Here is an 18,235-nt window from a genome sequence, read left to right on the forward strand (position 1 = left end):
TTGTGTCCCTGTGTCTTTCACTGTGATGTTTATTCTTTGCTTTTTCCATCTGACAAATCCTGAATCTACCATCTCCTTACTATATAGGAAGAATTCTGAACATTTGAAACAAAAGTGGAAATCGCTGGAGAGGGATTCAGCGGGTCTGGCAGTATTTGTGGAAATAATGCAGAATTAATGTTTCGAATCCAGTGACTCTTCATCAGTGCTGATAGCAGCTGGGAGAAGGTGATAATACTGCTGAAGTTATTGAAATTGACACTGAGTGCTAGAGGCTGCCAGGTCCCCACGTAGTAACCGAGATGTTGTTCTTTGAGCTTGCGCTAAGGTTCACTAGAATACTGCAGCAGGCCTGGATCAGAAATGTTGGCATGGGAACCCAGTTATGCATTGAAGTGGCAGGCAACAGGAAGCTCAGTCTCATTGTCGAGTTCAATAACTTTAGAACCTGATTCCATTGTTCCAGGACTTTTCCCCACTCTACACCCAATCCCATTATGACATGGGTTGCTTTTACCACAGTCATACATTCTCACATATTCCAAGGCACATTGTCACATCATGTGGCTTGCATTCAGTACAGTTCACCCATTTTTTTTACTACTCTTAGCTCTTATTATCATTTATTCAGTTTTCTTCTGTTCTGGCCTGCTATGCATAATCTCCTTGTTTAACTACACCTTTCTCAAAGCTCTCTCTCTGGGCTCTGTCTCCACCTACCCGCTCACCTCTCCCCTTCTCCTTCCCCCAACGCCCCCTCTCCAAATTTCGGCTTCTGCAAAAATACCACTTTTTCCTAGCTCCAACAGCTGTAACAAAGACTTGAAACATTAATTCTGCAGGTCTGGCACCATCTGGGGGAAGAAAGCAGAGTTTCTCCAGCAATTTTTGTTTTTGTTTCAAATCTCCAGCATCTGCTGTTCTTTATTATATTATGATTAGATTACCTAAAGTGTGGAAACAGGCCCTTCGACCCAAGCAGTCCACACCGACCCTCTGGAGAGTAACCCATCTAAACCCATTTCACTCTAACCAATACACCTAACACTATGGGCAATTTAGCGTGGCCAATTCACTTGACTTGCACAAATTTGGACCATGGGACGAAACCGGAGCACCCAGACGACACCCATGCGGACATGGGGAGAATGTCCAAACTCCACACAGACAGTCACCCGAGGTCGGAATTGAACCTGGGACCCTGGCGCTGTGAGACAGCAACGCTTACCACTGAGCTACCGTGCCGCCCAAAAATAAAGTCCACATTGACCCTCTGAAGAGTAACCCACCCCGCCCTATTTCCCTTTGAAAAATGCACCGAACACTATGGGCAATTGAGCATGGCCAATTCACCTGGCCTGCACATCTTTGGACTATGGGAGGAAACTGGAGCACCTGAGGGAAACCCACGTTGGACAAGGGGAATTGCAAACTCCACACAGATAGTTACCAGAGGCTGGAATTGAACCTGGGACCCTGGTGCTGTGAGTCAGCAGTGCTAACTGCTGAGCCACCGTGCTGCCCCTTATAATTCTTAACATTTTGCTGTAATTAAAGTTCCTGTCACAGAAACCCCACTGATGGGTATCCAAACTTCAGGAGAACAAGAGGACTGCTTCACACTTTTCTTTTAGACTGAATGCATCTTCCTAATTACCTGTGGACTAAAGATGTCCCTGACATCAGGGAAATGTTGTTTGTTCTTTTTCTTCATTGTCATTGTAAAAGTTTCCACTCTTCTCTGGACAGCTTCTGCTTGCGTACGGGTTAGGGTTGACAGTATTGCTATACTTTCCTGGGTGTCTCCGCTGACTAGGCCTGAAAGGCCTGCATTCTTCAACCATTCTGCCTCCACCTCCCCTTCTACATAGAGAACAAAATGAAAACATGGATTGAAGACAAATAGTGACAAGAAAGAAATTTAGTGAATTGACCAGTTACGAAAAGAATCTACTCCTAGACACGGGCTAGGCTCTGAGACTTAGAGTTATTGTCAAACCTTCATGTCATGTGACCAGGCATTGTAGGCTTTGGGATCTGTCGGTCAACAGAATATATCTCAAGAAGAGAGGGAGATAGACAAGCAGGAAACTACTATTTAGCCTAATATCTGTTCATGAAAATATATGTAATCTATTATGAGGAAGTAGGAATGGGATGTTAAGAAAAATCGTTATCCAAACCAAAAAAAAGTCAACAAGGTTTCATATGAACGGGAAACTGTGTTTGACAATTTTGTTTCTTTGACAGTGATGTTGGGAGGGAAAAGAGGTCCTGTGAAAAAGCAACCCCTAATTGTACTACTGAACCCCATCTTCCCCTTCTTGCCATCACTCACCTCAGCTTTTTTTAGTCCAAGGCCTTGGGTTGGTGTAATACTGCCAGCAGCCACTGACATCCCTGTGGCACTGCTCAGAGCAGAAAAGCTGCAAGACTTGAATTATATTCAAGGTGGAGTTAGTCATATTCTTAACCTCCAAGGGAGTCGAGGGATAAAGAGGGAAAGCAGAAAAGTGAATCTGAAGTCATTATCCCAATCAACCATGATCATATTGTATATGATCAGGCTCAAGATGCCAAATGACCAATTCTTGCTCCTTCTAGGTATGCTTAAAAAAATGATTTGTTACTATCTCTATTCCAAGCATTTCAGTCTTCCAATGTTTGAGCTTTGAGGGCAAAAATCTATCAAAAAACTAGCAAAGTATTCTATCCATGGTTAAAGATAAATATGAGAGACTTAATCTCTATGATTCCATGGAGATATCCCCAAATCACCTGTCCTATGTTTGACAGACACTGCTGTAGCTTCCTGAGAAATGTCAAGAAACAGTGACGGAGTCAGGCCAGGTAGGTCCACTGATTTGCCTTTTCAAGCATCGGCATCGTGCTCCAGATTTTGGACATACTTTAGAGTGAAAATTCTGCATTAAAGTCACTTTAACTGTAACATAGTAATTTTTATTTTGAAAATGTAATCAAGTATGAGGATGAGACAAATTCAGTTGATGTAGGTTATATGGATTTTACCAAAGCTTTTGACAAGGTACCACGTGGGAGACTGATTGAGAAGTTTAAAGCACATGGAATTGAGGGAACCTTGGTGAGATAGTTGAGAAACTGGCTTAGTAATAGGACAAAAAAGGCAGTGGTAGAAGACCGTTTGAGTGACTCAAGGCTGATGTTCAGCAGTGTACCATAAGGATTAGTACTGGGCTCCTTATTGCTTGTTATGTACATAAATGATATAGATGAAAATTTGGGGGGAAAGTTAAACAAGTTTGCAGTTAACACTAAGATTGGTTGGATAGTTAATAGTGAAGATGACATTTGTGGGTTATAGGAAGGTATAGATGGTTCGGTAAATACAGGTGATGCAGTTTGGGTGAAGAAACAAGGTGAGGGAGTGTTTAATGAATGAAATTACACTGGGTAGCTCAGAGGAACAAAGGGATCTTGGATAAATTATCCACAGATCCATGAAGTTGACAGAGTACATGAGTAAGATTGGTCAAGAAAACATATGGGGCACCTGCTTTCTTAAGTTGTGGTGTGAAGTATAAGAACAAGGAGGTAATGTTGGAGGTACAGAGCATTAGTCAGGCCACAGCTGGAGTAGTTCAGGTCACCTCACTCCAGGAAGGAGGTGATAGCACTAGCTCTGGGGTACAGAGATGGTTCACCGGGATGTTGCCTGGGATGGAGCTATTGAGTTATAAGATGATTAGATAGGCTTGGATTGTTTTCGTTAGATGTTCTGCCAAACATAACACCAAATTAAACTAACCCCTTCTTTCTGCCCTTGGTGCATACCCCTCCATGCCTTGCATCTTCATGCACTTATCTAAAAGCTCCTTAAACACCCCTATCATACGTGCCTCCACCACCACCCATGGCGGTGTGTTCCAGACCCCGAGCACTCTTTAAAAAAAAACTTGTCCCTCACATCTCCTTTGAACTTTCTCCCTCTCACCTTAAATGTATGCCACCTAGTATTAGACATAGGAGAAACTGAGGACTGCAGATGCTGGAGATCAGAGCTGAAAAATGTGTTGCTGGAAAAGTGCAGCAGGTCAGGCAGCATCCAAGGAGCAGGAGAGTTGACTTTTTGGGCATAAGCCCTTCTTCAGAAGGAGGGCTTTCGCCTGAAAAGTTCTTATCTAAAACATGAATCTCCAGTCAGAAAAACAACTTTCCACCAATATCTTCTGCCTCCTCTGAGCAAGCTAATTCTGAATCCACACAGTCAAGTCATCAAGGATCCCATACATCTTAGTTTTCTCGATGAGCCTACCATGAGGGACCTTGTCAAAAGCCTTACTAAAACTAATAGTTTTGATTAATTCAATTTGGTTATATCACGTAATTTATCTAAGTAGCTTTCATTTACCATCAGGCACTTTCATGGCCACCTCTTCTTGCTCTTCCTGGCAATTTTCCTGGGTTGTCTGGATATTTTCCACTTCACTCCAGTAGTCAGCCATGGAGAGTTCATCCAGAGAATCCTGGGAGGAGGACCGTTCATATTGAGGCCTCTCCATGTTTCTGGAATGCACTTGATTCATACTATACTGTCCACATCTTCGACTGTAAAACAAAACACGCAAGTTTTCCTTTTAACATAAAGCTTCTTTATATCACCTACATTGGAATATCTTTTGTTGATATTTCTGTTACTTGTATATTGAAGCAAACAGCTTGGTATTGCCAAGTATTACCAAATAGTCAGCAATCAAATCTTCTCACAAACTCCATAACTTGAATTTTCATTTCACAACCGGTCTTGCAAAGAGACGCTGTTACATTTGATCTAAAATAAAAGCTTACAGTAAAATTCTGTCTCAATGCATTATGTTATTGTTAAATGAAGTCAAGTCCAAAAAACTTTTGCTCTATTTTAAAATAATGATGTATCAACATCTTGTTTTTGTTTCAATTTTTTGTCATGCATATTTAATGAATACTGTCACACGTATTCTTGACTGACTCATTCTCTGTCTGTCAATGCAACTTCAAATCTGCATTTAAGCTTGACAGTACTGTAAGATGAGGTAAAATAGTGGAAAAACAAACAGAAGACATTAGGAGAAAGAAAGGGGAATGTCCAAAAGGAAAAATAGGACAGTAAATCATCGGACTCTGAGCAGTCTATAAGCAAATAAAATTACTTGAGGAGGGCTTTTAGCAATACAACTTGGATAATAGTCTCTGAGCCAGCTGAAGAATGGGAACCTTTTTATCATTTTAAAAACAGTATTATTATGAAGGCCTTAGGCCGTTGAATTGATCATCTGGACCTGCTGTGCTTTTCCAGCAACACATTTTCAGCATCTGGTAATCAACCCTAATACTTGGAGTCATTAATATTCAATCCTTCCATCTCTCATATCATGAAAACCATGAACAGCAAACATGTTCAAATGTTCCTGGTGGCTGCCTTTACAATGACTCAAAGCATAAGCAATATATTATCATTCATAACTTTTTGTTTGGAATTCCTTTGTTATATTTCTCTTTATTGTTTGTCCACTTGTACTTTGTTCCAAGAATTTATATTGAAGGAGTTTTCCAAAATCTCCAGGAATGCTTGAAAACCAGATTCTATTCTTTCAGTTTGAGCTTTTAATGTATGAGTGCTAGTGGGCTGACAGGAGCATGTCAGGCAGATTCTTTCTTCACTTGATGTTCAGAAGTTACTTTTCTGCAGAAACAATTGCTACCTCTTGCTGATTTTCACCTCCCTCATCTGAGGGCATCAAGACCGGATCTCACCATCTCACTGCTTATTCATTGTAGAACAAGAAAGAATGCCTTGTATTCCTGGTCTTGTGCATGAGTTGCATGTCAGTTAGTTTACCATCTCCATTAGTGATTGCAACTATTGCAACAGGATGAATTTTAATGATTTGCATGAAATGGTTGATACTGAACCTGCACTCCATTTTACATTTCTATGCATTTTAAATTTCAATCTTAAATAGCAGCTGGATCAATAGTACCCATTTTTTACGATCACACAAACTTATCATCAACCCCAATATATTCATTTATATTGAGTAACAAAAGCAATAATGACTAATAGAGTATGTCAAACAGTAGTCAAAACGCATCGTAGTGAGATGGTGAGATCTGGCCTTAGTGTTCTTGAGTGAGGGAGATGAAAACAGCAAGGATTAACAATTGTTTCTGCAGGAAAGTATGATTCAGAACATCATGTGAAGAAAGAATCTGCTTGACATATTGCTCTTGTTAGCCTGCTTTATGGTAGTTGAAGCACATAGTTCACATGATGCCAATGACATCAACAATGCTGAAAGAAGTCAGAAAAATGACCTTTCATCACATTGCATTATGGGATACCTTGAGCTATTCAAAAAACCACCTCCTCAATCTGTCCATCATTTTCCACCTTCTATTCTTAATTACAACCTCCTCTGCCCCCTTTCCTTTGTCCCTTTCCTTCCAATCCCTTGCCCTGTCTGTTCTCATCTTTTCCTCTCTCCATTAGCCCTGCCATATCTCTTCTCAACCCTTGCCACCTCTGCTTCCTTCTATTCCCTCCTCTTACATGTCTCCTCTTCTCTTTGCTAGAATCAATTATTTACCACCTTGCCTACTTGTCCAGCCTGAACATCTCACTATGCCTTGATTGGCCCTCAGTGCAACAAATGATTGGTAATGTATTAGCTTCAGATTTAGGCAGATATTCCAGTGAAAGACCATTCATTTATTTTAAAAAATAGAAGCATTTAGCTTCAAATCCTGTTACATCTGTTAGTAATGGTACAATAGATGTTAAAAGATTAGAGTTTTACGTCTTTTATCACAAAACTGTCCAGGAGTCAGAATGTTAGTTGACACATTATTTAGGATATGAATTCAAACCAAACAAAAAGGTGCTCTTTTGGTACAGTGTCCCTATCTCTGAGCCAGAAGGCCAGGGTTCAAGCTTCACCTGCTCCAAAGGTGTGTCATAACATTAAAAAAAACCAAAGAAGTGCAGATGCTGGAAAGCAGAAACAAAGATACATATTCAAAGTGGAGTCGCAGGTAGATAGGATAGTGAAGAACGTGTTTGGTATGCTTTCCTTTATTGATTAGTGCATTGAGCATAGGAGTTGGGAGGTCATGTTGTGGCTGTACAGGACCTTGGTTAGACCACTTTGAGAATACTGCGTTCAGTTCTGGTCTCCCTCCTATAGGAAGGATATTGTGAAATTGAGGGATTCAGAAGAAATTGAAAGGATGTTGCCAGGGTTTGAGAGTTTGAGCTATAGGGAGAGGCTGAATAGGCAGAGGTTATTTTCTCTGGAGCCTTGGAAGCTGAGGGTTCCCTTCTAGAAGTTTATAAATCATGAGGGGCATGGATAGGGTAAATAGACAAGGCAGCATCCGAGGTGCCTGACCTGCTGTGCTTTTCCAGCACCACTCTGATCTAAACTCTGGTTTCCAGCATCTGCAGTCCTCAATTTTGCCTAAATAGACAAGGCCTTTTCTGTGGGGTTGGGAGGTCCAAAATAGAGTGCACAGGTTTAAAGTGAGGGGGATTAAAAAGGGACTTAATGAGCAACCTTTTCACACAGACAGTGGTGAGTGTATGGACTGAGCTGCCAGAGGAAGTGGTGGAGACTGGTACAATTATAACAGTTAAAAGGCATCCGGATACGTACATGAATAGGAAAGGTTTAGAGGGATGTGGGCCAAGTACTGGCAAATGGGACTAGATTTATTTAGGCTATCTGGTCAACATGGTGAAATTGGTCTGAAGGGTCTGTTTCCATGCTGGATATCTCTATGACTCTAAATTGCTTGAAAAACTCAGCTGGTCTGACAGTATCTGTGGAGAAAAAACAGAATTAACCTTTCAGGTCAAAACATTAACTTTGCTTCCTCTCCAGATGTTGCCAGACCTGCTGAGCTTTTTCCCAGGAATTCCTATGTGTTGTAACATCTCTGAACAGATTGATTAGAAGATGTATTTTGTTTTAAAAACAGCATGGCAGTTGCAGGCTCAAACCACTGAGTGGCGCAAATAAAAGGTTTAATGCCATTATGATTACCTCTTGCAGTAAGTTTATTGTTTAAAATGTTGTAACTTTTTCTAATACATTTGTTATTTCTTTCTTTCTTTTAGGTGTCCTTTCATTATTTGAGTCTGTTATTGTCGCCATCAAATGTACTTTTACTATAACTATTGGGGTTCCTAATGCAGAGTTCTTCTCAAATCTCCTGGCACCACTGCACCTGCCATGTCAAATTCCCAAGGGATATTTCATAAACATTCTGTGACAACTTACACTGAGGTTCTCTCTTACAATCCCACTCTCTGTCTCATGGACAAATACTATGTCCGTGGTCCATTCTCAGCTGTAAGAGATAAACTACTGTTTGTCATCTGATCCCACACACCACCCTATTTGTTCTGGATTAACAAGACAAGGGGTGATTGCGACCAAGTAGCTGTTTTCTTAGGCATGCTGAATACATTCAGTTCTACTCTTAAAGTTATGCTATGACATCCTCCAGCTACACGGTGGGAATAACAAAGACAAAGATATTCTGCCCAGTACAGTCTCTCCTTATTGTCTGAATACTTCTCTATTCTTCAAGTGAAAGCAATGCAAGTTGTTGCATTCAGTATTACTTCTGAGCCTTGAATGGATGTTAGTGCTGGTGGGTGCTCTTACACATTGATCCTGCTGTCTACAAAGATAGCTTAAAGCTCGATAGAGTGAACATAGCAGCCAGTTTACCCTGGAGTCACCTCATCTCTGTGTAAACCTCACGTCAGGTGTCAGCCAGCTCCGAGTACCCTCTCAGATTATCATAACATAAAACCCATTTCCTCCAAACAGACAGCTAAAAACACAAGTGCAAACCTTGTCCTCTAGAAAAAGGCAATTATCTAAACATGATCTGGAGGTTAAAGAATCCTTGTCAATCATGTGACTTTATTATTGTATTCCCCTGTGTGAAAGGCTTCTGTGAAGTAATATTTTCCACTAAGTCTATAGCTAGGATAAATAAATGACATAATTGTCAAAGCCCTGATTGCTTATGAATACTAAAGGTGAAAAATCAAAAATGCAGACTTCCCTCAAACAATATATTTTGACCAGCACAATTTAGAAAGGAATAAAAAGCCATTTAAAATTTCAGGTAAGTATTTCTTTAAAAAAGGTATAGCTTTAAAATTGATAAACGAGATGGTAAAAGTGATTTCTGTGTTGCCGCTGATGCCACAGTTGCATTGAAATGGTATATCCTCCAGTCTACAATATGCCAATGCTCCAGTTCTCAGCATATCAGGCACTGAAATAATTCTGTCCCACTACAGATCTGTTACAACAGATATCTCTAGCTTCAAGTAAAGCTTAAGACAACAGGTAAATTTTCACAATGGAGTGGTTCCACTCTACATATAGCTGTATATTCGGCCTTCTTAGAAAATTAGACTAAAGTACACGCATTAAAGTTTTGTAACATTATGAATAACTAAATACTATTTAGAGAATACACAATATAAAGAAAGTATTCTCAGCAAACAGAAAAGAAATCACACATGGAGCTCACACTGTACATGTTGTAGTGTATGAACATATGAATTAACAGCAGGAGCAAGCCCCTTAAGCCTGCTCCATCATAAAGTAAGTTCATATTTGATCTGGTTACTCCATGTTCCGCCACCACCCCACTCCCCCCTCCCCATTCCTGATAACTTTTCACTTCTGAGCCCCATATTGAAAACATTCAAAGACTTTTCTTTCACCTGAGTTCTAAAGACTCATCACTCTCAAAGCAAACAAAAAGGTTTCCTTATCTCGGTCTTAAATGGGCAATCCCTTATTAAATAATCATCCATGGTAGTGAGTTTTGAGATTTGAAACTCAGGTTGAGATTCTGAATATAGGTTTGCTCGCTGAGCTGGGAGGTTCATTTCCAGCTCAGCGTACAAACCTACATCCAGAATAATCCCCGGTTCTAGATTCTTCCATAAGAGGAAAGCAACATGAACTCCTCGTCAAACTCTCTTGAGAAGCTTGTGTTTCAATCAAGTCATCTCTCATTCTTCTAAACTTCAGAAAATGTGTGCTGAGCCTGTCCAATTTTTCCTCATAAGACAACTTGTTTATTTTGGGTATTAGACCGTTGAACTTCTCTGAATGGTTCCCTATGCACTTCCATCCTGCCTGGAGTAAGATGACCAATACTGATATGGTCTCACCTACACACCTACATCCAGAACTGATATGGTCTCACCAATGCTCTGTAGAATTGAAGCATAAGCTGCTGTATTTGTACAGTCTTTGTATTTTTGTATCATATATGGAAGATGTTTGTATCCAATTCCACTCAATAATTAATATCATTCTATCAGTTTCCTAATTACTTGATGAACCTGCACAATTTTTAAAAATCCTTTTCAATTCATGCCCTAGGTCACTCAGATCCATTTAAATTCTGATTTCTGCGAACTCTCACCATTTAGAAAATATCCTTGATTTTTATTCTTCCTGCTAAGGTAGAAAAGTTCGCATTTTCCCACAATATGTTTATTTGTCAGATCTAGGCCCACTACCTACATAACCCCTAGCCTCAACATCACTTCACAACTTATGTTCCACTTACAGTTGTATCATGAACAAATTTAGCAAGGATCTGAGACAAGGAGAACATTTTCACTCAAAGGATGGTAAATCTTTGGAACACTCTACGTCAGGAGGTCAATGGAAGCTCAGACATTGTGTATATTTAAAAGTAAGTTATAGTAAATTTTTGAATACCAACACCATGAATAGTTGTGTGGCTGGCGTAGGTAAAAGGCATTGAAGCATTCAATCAGCCATGATCTTAAAAAGGCAGAACAGGCTCAATGGACTGAATGGCCTATTCCCATTTGTGTGTTCCTCTCATCTCCTGGTTTGAGTGGAACAAGAAGATGGGGGATATGCCAGATTATGAGGTTGCAGATTGTATTGGAGTGTAATTCTGCTGCAGGTGATGGCCAATCACGCTTCATGGATCCCAATCTTGAAGTGATAAGTCTGTTTCCAGTCTGTCCCATCCAGCATGGTGATAGTACCACACAACACGATGGAGGTTATTCCCACTTTGAAGACAGGACATCATCTCCACAAGGATTGTTTGGTGGTCAATCTTACCAATACTATCACCGGATAGATGCATCTGCAGCCAGCAGATTCATAAGGATGAGGTTAAGTATGTTTTTCCATCTTGTTGGCTTCCTCACCACTTGCTGCAGAGCCAGTCTAACAGCTATGCAATTTAGGGCCTGACCAGCTCAATCAGTCGTACTGCTGTCAAGCCACTCTTGGCACTGGACTATGAAGTCACCTACCCAGAGTACGTCCTGTTTCCTTACCAACCTCAGTGCTTCCTCCGAGAGTTGTTTAACACGGAGCAGTACCAATTCATCAGCCAAGGGAGGACAGTACATAATAATCAGCAGAAGGTTTCCACGTTTGACCTGAAGCCATGAGACCTCTTGGGGTCTGGAGTCAGTGTTGAGGATTCCTAGGGCAACTCTGTCCCAACTGTATACAGCTATGCTGCCATCTCTGCTGGTGGGACAGGACATATTCAGAATGGTGATGGCGGTGTCAGAGACAGTGTCTGTAAGCTATGAACTTGTGACTATGTCAGGCTGTTGCTTAAATAATCTGAGAGATAGCTCTCTCAATTTTGGCACTCGCCCCCAGATGTTAGTAAAGAGGAATCGACAGAGTCAACAAGGCTGTTTCTGCCATGGTCTTTCCAGTGCCTAGGTCAATAGCAAGTGGTCCTTCCAGTTTCATTTCTTTGTTGAGACTTCATAATGATTGATACAATTGAGTGGCCATTTCAGAGGACACTTGAGCACTAATTACATTGCTATGAGTCTGAAGTCTGCAGGTATGAGTTAGAGTGTATGAATGTGTCAGAATGTTGCTTGATTAGTCTGTGAAACAGCTCTCCCAATGTTGGCACTCGCCTCCAGGCGTTAGTAGGGAGGACATTGTTGGGTTGACAGGTTTGCTGTTGCTGCTAATACTTCTGGTGGCTTTGTCAATGCCAGATGGGGTGTCCAGTTTCATTCATTTTTTGAGACTTTTTAGCAGTTGATATGACTAATGGTTGATAAGTGGCTTGCTAAGCTATTACAGAGGGCAGTCAACCATGGAGGGTTCCAATATGGTAGCCATCTAGGAAGATGGTGTTGCAGAGCTCCACACCGCATCCCAAGTGGGATAAAGTCCTAACCTGCTCTACCCAGACCACTGCGATATCCTGGGAGTCTTGAGTCACAGGAAACTGTCAGAGAGCAATGTACCTCAGTTTTTGTCATCCAGGGATGCAGAAGAAGGGATCAGGTATGTCCGAGGCCGGGTCCACAGCCCAGCCTGCAGGATCCTTGGACTCTATTTCCTACCAGGTCCTGGTAAAGGACCTCGTGAAATCTGGCAAGATGTTGGGGAAAGAGATAGAGGAGAAGCTGGTCTTGATCTCTATCTTGTTGCAGTAGCATGAACAGCTGCTGGGAGACCTGGAGAAAAAGGATGAGGTAGAACGCAGGGTCACAGTGGTGGAAGCAGAGACCAATTCCTCCAAGGATAGGATCCAGGCGTTGGAGACGCAGGTCCGTAATTTGTTTGACCAGTTTGATGTCCTCGAGAAGAGGGGCAGAAGAAAAGAATATTTGGATCGTCGGTCTGCCAGAGGGTAAGGAAGGTGAGTGGCCGGTGGAATTTATTGAGGACTGGTTTGCTGAAATTTCTTAAGTTGGAGGCTGGAATGAGGAGTTTGAAGATTGAGAGGGCTCACCAGGTCAGACATGAAGGTCAGATCTGGACCAATGTCCTCTTGGTGCAGTTTCATCACTATAGAATAAGGAGAGAATTGTGAAAGCTCCCAGAATCCAGAGGAAGGACCTAAAGGTGCTAGCTTAGGTTCTAAAATCTTGTTCTTCCAGGATTTCTCAGCAGCAGTGATTGGGAAAAGAAAATTCTATGACAGTATCAAGAAAAGATTGAGGGAGCTTGGGATCCAGTACTCTGAGGTTATTGGCTGTGCTTTGGGTCACCTTAGATGGATCTGTACATCTTTTTGACACGTCAGAGAAGGCAGGTGACCTTGTGGGAAAATTAACTTCATCTGAACAGTTTAGTATAGACAAATAGTAGTGTTGTTTGGTTATGTCTCTACTTTTCTTTAAAGAAAAAAGTAAGTCTGGTCGGGGCTTTCTTTTCTTTTTTTTATTGGTAATAATCTGGTCTAAACTATGCTCAAGAGCAGTTGGGATGTGCACTTTCAATTTCCACGTTAAGTTACACCAATGGATGGGTGGGGTGCTTACCATTTTACTTTCAAAATTTCTTTGTTCACATTGTTATTTCATGGTGCATTTTCTTTCTTTTCTCTTGTGTTGTGGTACTGCTCCAGCTAGGAGGAGAGAAAATGGTTGGGGTGGTGAGATGCCTACTTATGGGCAGTTTATGCCTGGTTCAGGTATTTAAATGCCCTGATTGCAGTATTGGCAGCAGGATGGGAAATTGGGTTTTGGGATGTGTAAACGACCCCTTTGGATAGGGGGTGAGTTCCCCTATTCAGCACCATTGGTTCTTTATATGATGATTTGTTTTTTGGTTTTTTTGTATACAGTCTTTGATAGCTTTGTCTGTTTGTTAACTGTAGTGGTTTTAGTTTATGTAGCTTTTATGTTTGATGGATCTTGCGACACTAAGGCTCGGTGATTTGTAATTCGATTTTGGGTGTAAGGGTGGAGAAGGATCCAATCCCATTTCTTCTTGGCCTGCCCAGTGTGTTCCCTGCAGATGTACATAAGAAAAAAACTTTTCAACATCCTCACTTTCTACGCAAGAAAGAAAGAGCAGTTTTTCTTCCTTAAAAGGGGATTAATGAATCAGATTTTTAAAAAATTATGACAATCGACATTTATTTCATGATTGTCATTAGACTTTTAATTCCAGATTTTTATTAATTTCATTTTCTACCATTGGCTGTGGTGAAATTCAAAGCCAGGTGCCCTGACTCACCAGTGATAGGAAAACTGTTGGAGAAAATTCTAAAGGAGCGAAGTAATGCCCACTTGGAAAGGCCCGGGATTATTAGGGATAATTAGCATGGCGTCGCCAGAGAGATGTCATACCTAACGAATTTGTCAGAAATTTTGAAAATGTGTACAAGATTGTGGATGAGGGAAGGTCAGTTAATGCAGTTTATATAGATTTTCGTAAAACCTTTGACAATATTCCACATGTAAGACTGATTGAGAAGGCTGAAGAACGTGGAATTGAGAGATACATGGTGAAATGGATGAGAAACTGGCTTACTAATAAGACACAAAGGGTGGTGGTCAAAGATTGTTTGAGTGACTGGAGGCCTGTGTCCAGCAGTGTACCACAAGGATCAGTACTGGGAACCTTATTGCTTGTTATGTACATAAAAATGATATAGATGAAAATGTGGGAGGAAATGCTTAAAAAGTTTGCAGATAACACCAAGATTGGTAGTGTGGTTAATAGCAAAGACGATATAGATGGGTTGGTCAGATGGGTAGAGCAGTGGCAAACAATATTTAGCCCTGATAAGTGCGAGGTGATACACTTTGGAAAAGAAACAAGATGAGGGAGCATTTAATGAATAGCAGGGCCCTGGGCAGCTTTGAGGAACACAGGGATCTTGGGGTAATTATTCACAGATCCCTGAAATCAGCAGAGCATCTCAATAAGACAGTTAAGAAGTCACATGGGACACTTGCTTTCATCAGTCATGGGATAGAGTATAAGAGCAATGAAGGTAACATTGAGTTGCACAGAGCATTGATCAGGCCATTAGTGGAATACTGTGTGCAGTTCCAGTCACCTCAATACAGGAATTATGCGATAACACCAGAGGGGATAGAGAAGAGGTTCACCAGGATGTTGCCTGGGATACGAAAATTGAGCTATAAGAAGAGACAAGATAGGCTTGGATTGTTTTCTTCAGAACAGAGAAGACTGAAGGGGTCATGATTGAGATATATAAGATTATAAGGGGTTGGACAGGATGAGTAAAAAGTAATTGTTCCCCTTTGTTGAGGGGTCAATCATGAGGGGATATTGTTTTAGGGTAAGTGCAGGAGATTCACAGTGGATTTGGGAAAGAAATCTTTTCACTCTGAGTGGTGGGAATCTGCAATGCACTGCCTGACAAGGTAGTGGAGGCTGGGAATCATACAATGTTTGAAAAAATAGGATGAACACGTCAAATGTCATAACATTCGAGGATATGTGACAAATGCAGGAAATTGGGATTAGCATACTTTTAGTGGTAGTTATGGGCACTGTATGAATCTATGAATCAGAGTATTACCTAGTTCTTTGGATTACTAGTCCAACGACTATACTATTATGGAATTGCCTTCCCAATAACTAAAGCTCAGATTTCATACACATCATTGTCTTAATACCAGAGACTAACATTTCCAGGAATATATTCTCAGGGTCATCAAATCAGAAATATTCATTCTCTCCAGAAATACTCTATCGCCTGCTGTATATTTTCAGTTTTTCTTACTTTTATTTCAGATTCCCTGTGCCTGAAATACTTTTATTTATAAGATGTGTTCTTTATAGTACTGTAATATAAAAGATTCAGACAGCTTTCTCTTTAGACAGATATTTTCCCCTTCGCTAAATGTTAAGTTATTACTGTTAATCATGCTGCAGTCACTCTCACAGTTACACACAGGGCTGACCTTGTGCTTAACAGAACTTGCAGCTCAAGCTTCAATTAGTGGTATATCTACAGGCTCATTGTATAGCAGAGATAACAAAAACATGTCCGATACCATGGCTTATGAGTCAACTGTGAATGTGTACTTGATGTCTAAAATGCAAGTGTGTGTGTTTTTTTCCTTTTGGTGAGCTCATTATCCTGCTCCAAATGTATCACAACCCAATGCCCAATGAAAAGACCATGTGGAACTATGAATGTAGTTTGCAAAGGAAAAGCTGAATTACAAATATGCAGTAACAAATATTAGGAAGAAAGGCATTGTGAAAGGTACAATGCAATCTGCAGACAAATTGGTTACAGAATTTTGAAATACACCATGTACTTATGCTTCCGTTGAGAACATTTAAAACAGGAGTTCGCCCCATGTTTCTCCATCAGGGACCTGGAGATCCTGGTTGAGGGAGCAGTGCAACAAAGAGGTGTCTTTTTACTAGAGGATCAAAGGAGCTGAACCACCAGACACTGCCAGCCTGGTCAGAAATCATCATCCAGGTCAGTGACGTCTCGAGAGAGTGGATTACTGGGCTGCTGTGGTGAAAGAAGCTTCAATGACTTTGTCTGCTCCATCAGAGTAAATGCCAATACATCCTTTCTGCTACATTACACTCACTCCATGTCTGCCACTAAACCCTCCTTTCACCAGGGTTCATGTTCTATCATCCACTGTGCTGCAATCAATACTTTCTCTCACTTACCCATTAGCCCTACCCACCCACATGACTAACCCTGCATTACTCCCTCACAATACCTTTCTCCCACATGCAGCTGACCAACCAGCCGTACAAGCCACTTGTATCTTACTCATTCCATCCCTTTATGTCGTTACAGGGGAATGAATCCCATAACGGGGCACAACAATGCTGTCCAGGCGGGGGATGCCTGATTTCTCTGTTTCCATCCCTTATAAGAGAAAGAGAATTCTTACCCTCTCTAGATAAGACTGAATGACTCCAATGGGGAGGCAGAGACATCTATATTCCAGCGGTTGAGTAAGTCAGCCACATATCATTCCACTGCAACACTGGCAGATCCAGGCACTCTGTATCATGCATCAAACACCACTTCTACTGGCCGTGATGCCTTCTGTGTCTTGTGTAACCAGCCTCCCAATTATATCGGCGGTGAACTGCCTGTTTCTTCCCCAGAAAATATCCTCAGAGCCCAATGATGTGACAATGTTGAGACACTGGAGAAAGTGTCAGCAAGACTGCCTCCAGCACTCCCCACCAGCTCTAGTACTGACAACTTATTGGGGTCAATATGAACACAGTACATTTTTTTAAATTTCAAAATATACTTTATTCATTGAAATAAATCTTTGGTACATGTACAATTTGTCATGTCGTTCATAGATATATACATTGCATGTCTTAACATTACAAAGAACAGATTGAATTAATTGAATTTACAGTTATCCTATTTACAGTTCCCTTTATTAACCATCCAGTCTCTTATTATTTAGCTGTGGCTTCAGCGGTACCCACTAGTGAGTGGGTGCCCTGTTATATGATAGCAAAGGAACCTTCTTTAATCCCCAGTTTATGGGGTTACCATTGTCCATTTGACTGTTCTGTCTCTGGGGTAGCTGTCTGCATCCCCATGGTGAGCACGAACTGCTGGACCTTCGTTGGACTGAGGTAGCTATCCAGCTCCTCACTGGGGTCATTTACCCGCTCTGGTGTCATTGAGCCAAGGCAAGGGTCTGCACCGTCCAGTTCTTTGTTTGACAATGGGACTGTCAAAGGATCACAGCTTTCAGTTACCTGTAGTTGTGGGGCAGTGGGTACCCCCTGGTTCTCACTGGGTGGAGGGTGGACTTTGGGGGGTCCGTTGTTTCCTGGTTGGGAGGAAATGCCCTCCTCTTTATCTATGGCGCTCTGTCTTTTCTTCTGTGGTGATGACCTTCTTTGCGCCCGCCTTCCCCATCCGAAGCGCTGGCTGTCTCTCCCTCGTGCAGCTGTCTTTTCCCCCTTTACTGGGAGGCTTTGGGGGCCTGGCAGGATTTTCTCTTCCTGTTTTTAACAGGTATCCACTCCTCTGCCTTCTCGATTACCTCCTCCTCCATTGCTTCCATCTGCCCAGCTAGAGCTAGGATAAGCTACTGTGTCTACATGAGACCAGTGAGCTGGATTTGACATCAACATTAGCCTCACCAGTCTTCTTGCCTGATTTGTCCACATGTCTCATCAAAGACCACTTTGCACTCTATAAGACTCTGAGTCAAATTCAGATAATCCAAATCTCTGATTGTGTTAAAGTTAGTAGCCATTCTCGTTGGCAGAAAAACAAATCCAGCAAAATTATTCCTGTGATAAACAGCAATTCTCAACTGGGAGATGCCAGATTAACCAAATTCATGCAAATTTGTAATATGGCTGGGTCTACCATTGGAGCAGAGTTCAACTAAGTCAAAGTTCTGGACAAGCCATCATTTAAG

The 18,235-nt window shown here is 41.3% G+C and overlaps 1 protein-coding gene across 1 annotated transcript in view; it reads right to left on the reverse strand.

Moving 5' to 3' along the window:
- Positions 1–18,235, reverse strand: part of arhgap18 (Rho GTPase activating protein 18) — an 89,868-nt gene that overhangs the window by 31,745 nt on the left and 39,888 nt on the right. The window contains exons 2-3 of the mRNA XM_060821220.1: positions 4,391–4,587; positions 1,658–1,863 (exon numbers count right to left, since the gene is read on the reverse strand). Of these exons, the coding sequence (XP_060677203.1) occupies positions 1,658–1,863; positions 4,391–4,587 (403 nt within the window). The remainder of the gene's footprint in view (positions 1–1,657; positions 1,864–4,390; positions 4,588–18,235) is intronic.

The sequence above is a fragment of the Hemiscyllium ocellatum genome, chromosome 3 (genome assembly GCF_020745735.1).
Source record: "Hemiscyllium ocellatum isolate sHemOce1 chromosome 3, sHemOce1.pat.X.cur, whole genome shotgun sequence".
Taxonomy (NCBI): domain Eukaryota; kingdom Metazoa; phylum Chordata; class Chondrichthyes; order Orectolobiformes; family Hemiscylliidae; genus Hemiscyllium; species Hemiscyllium ocellatum.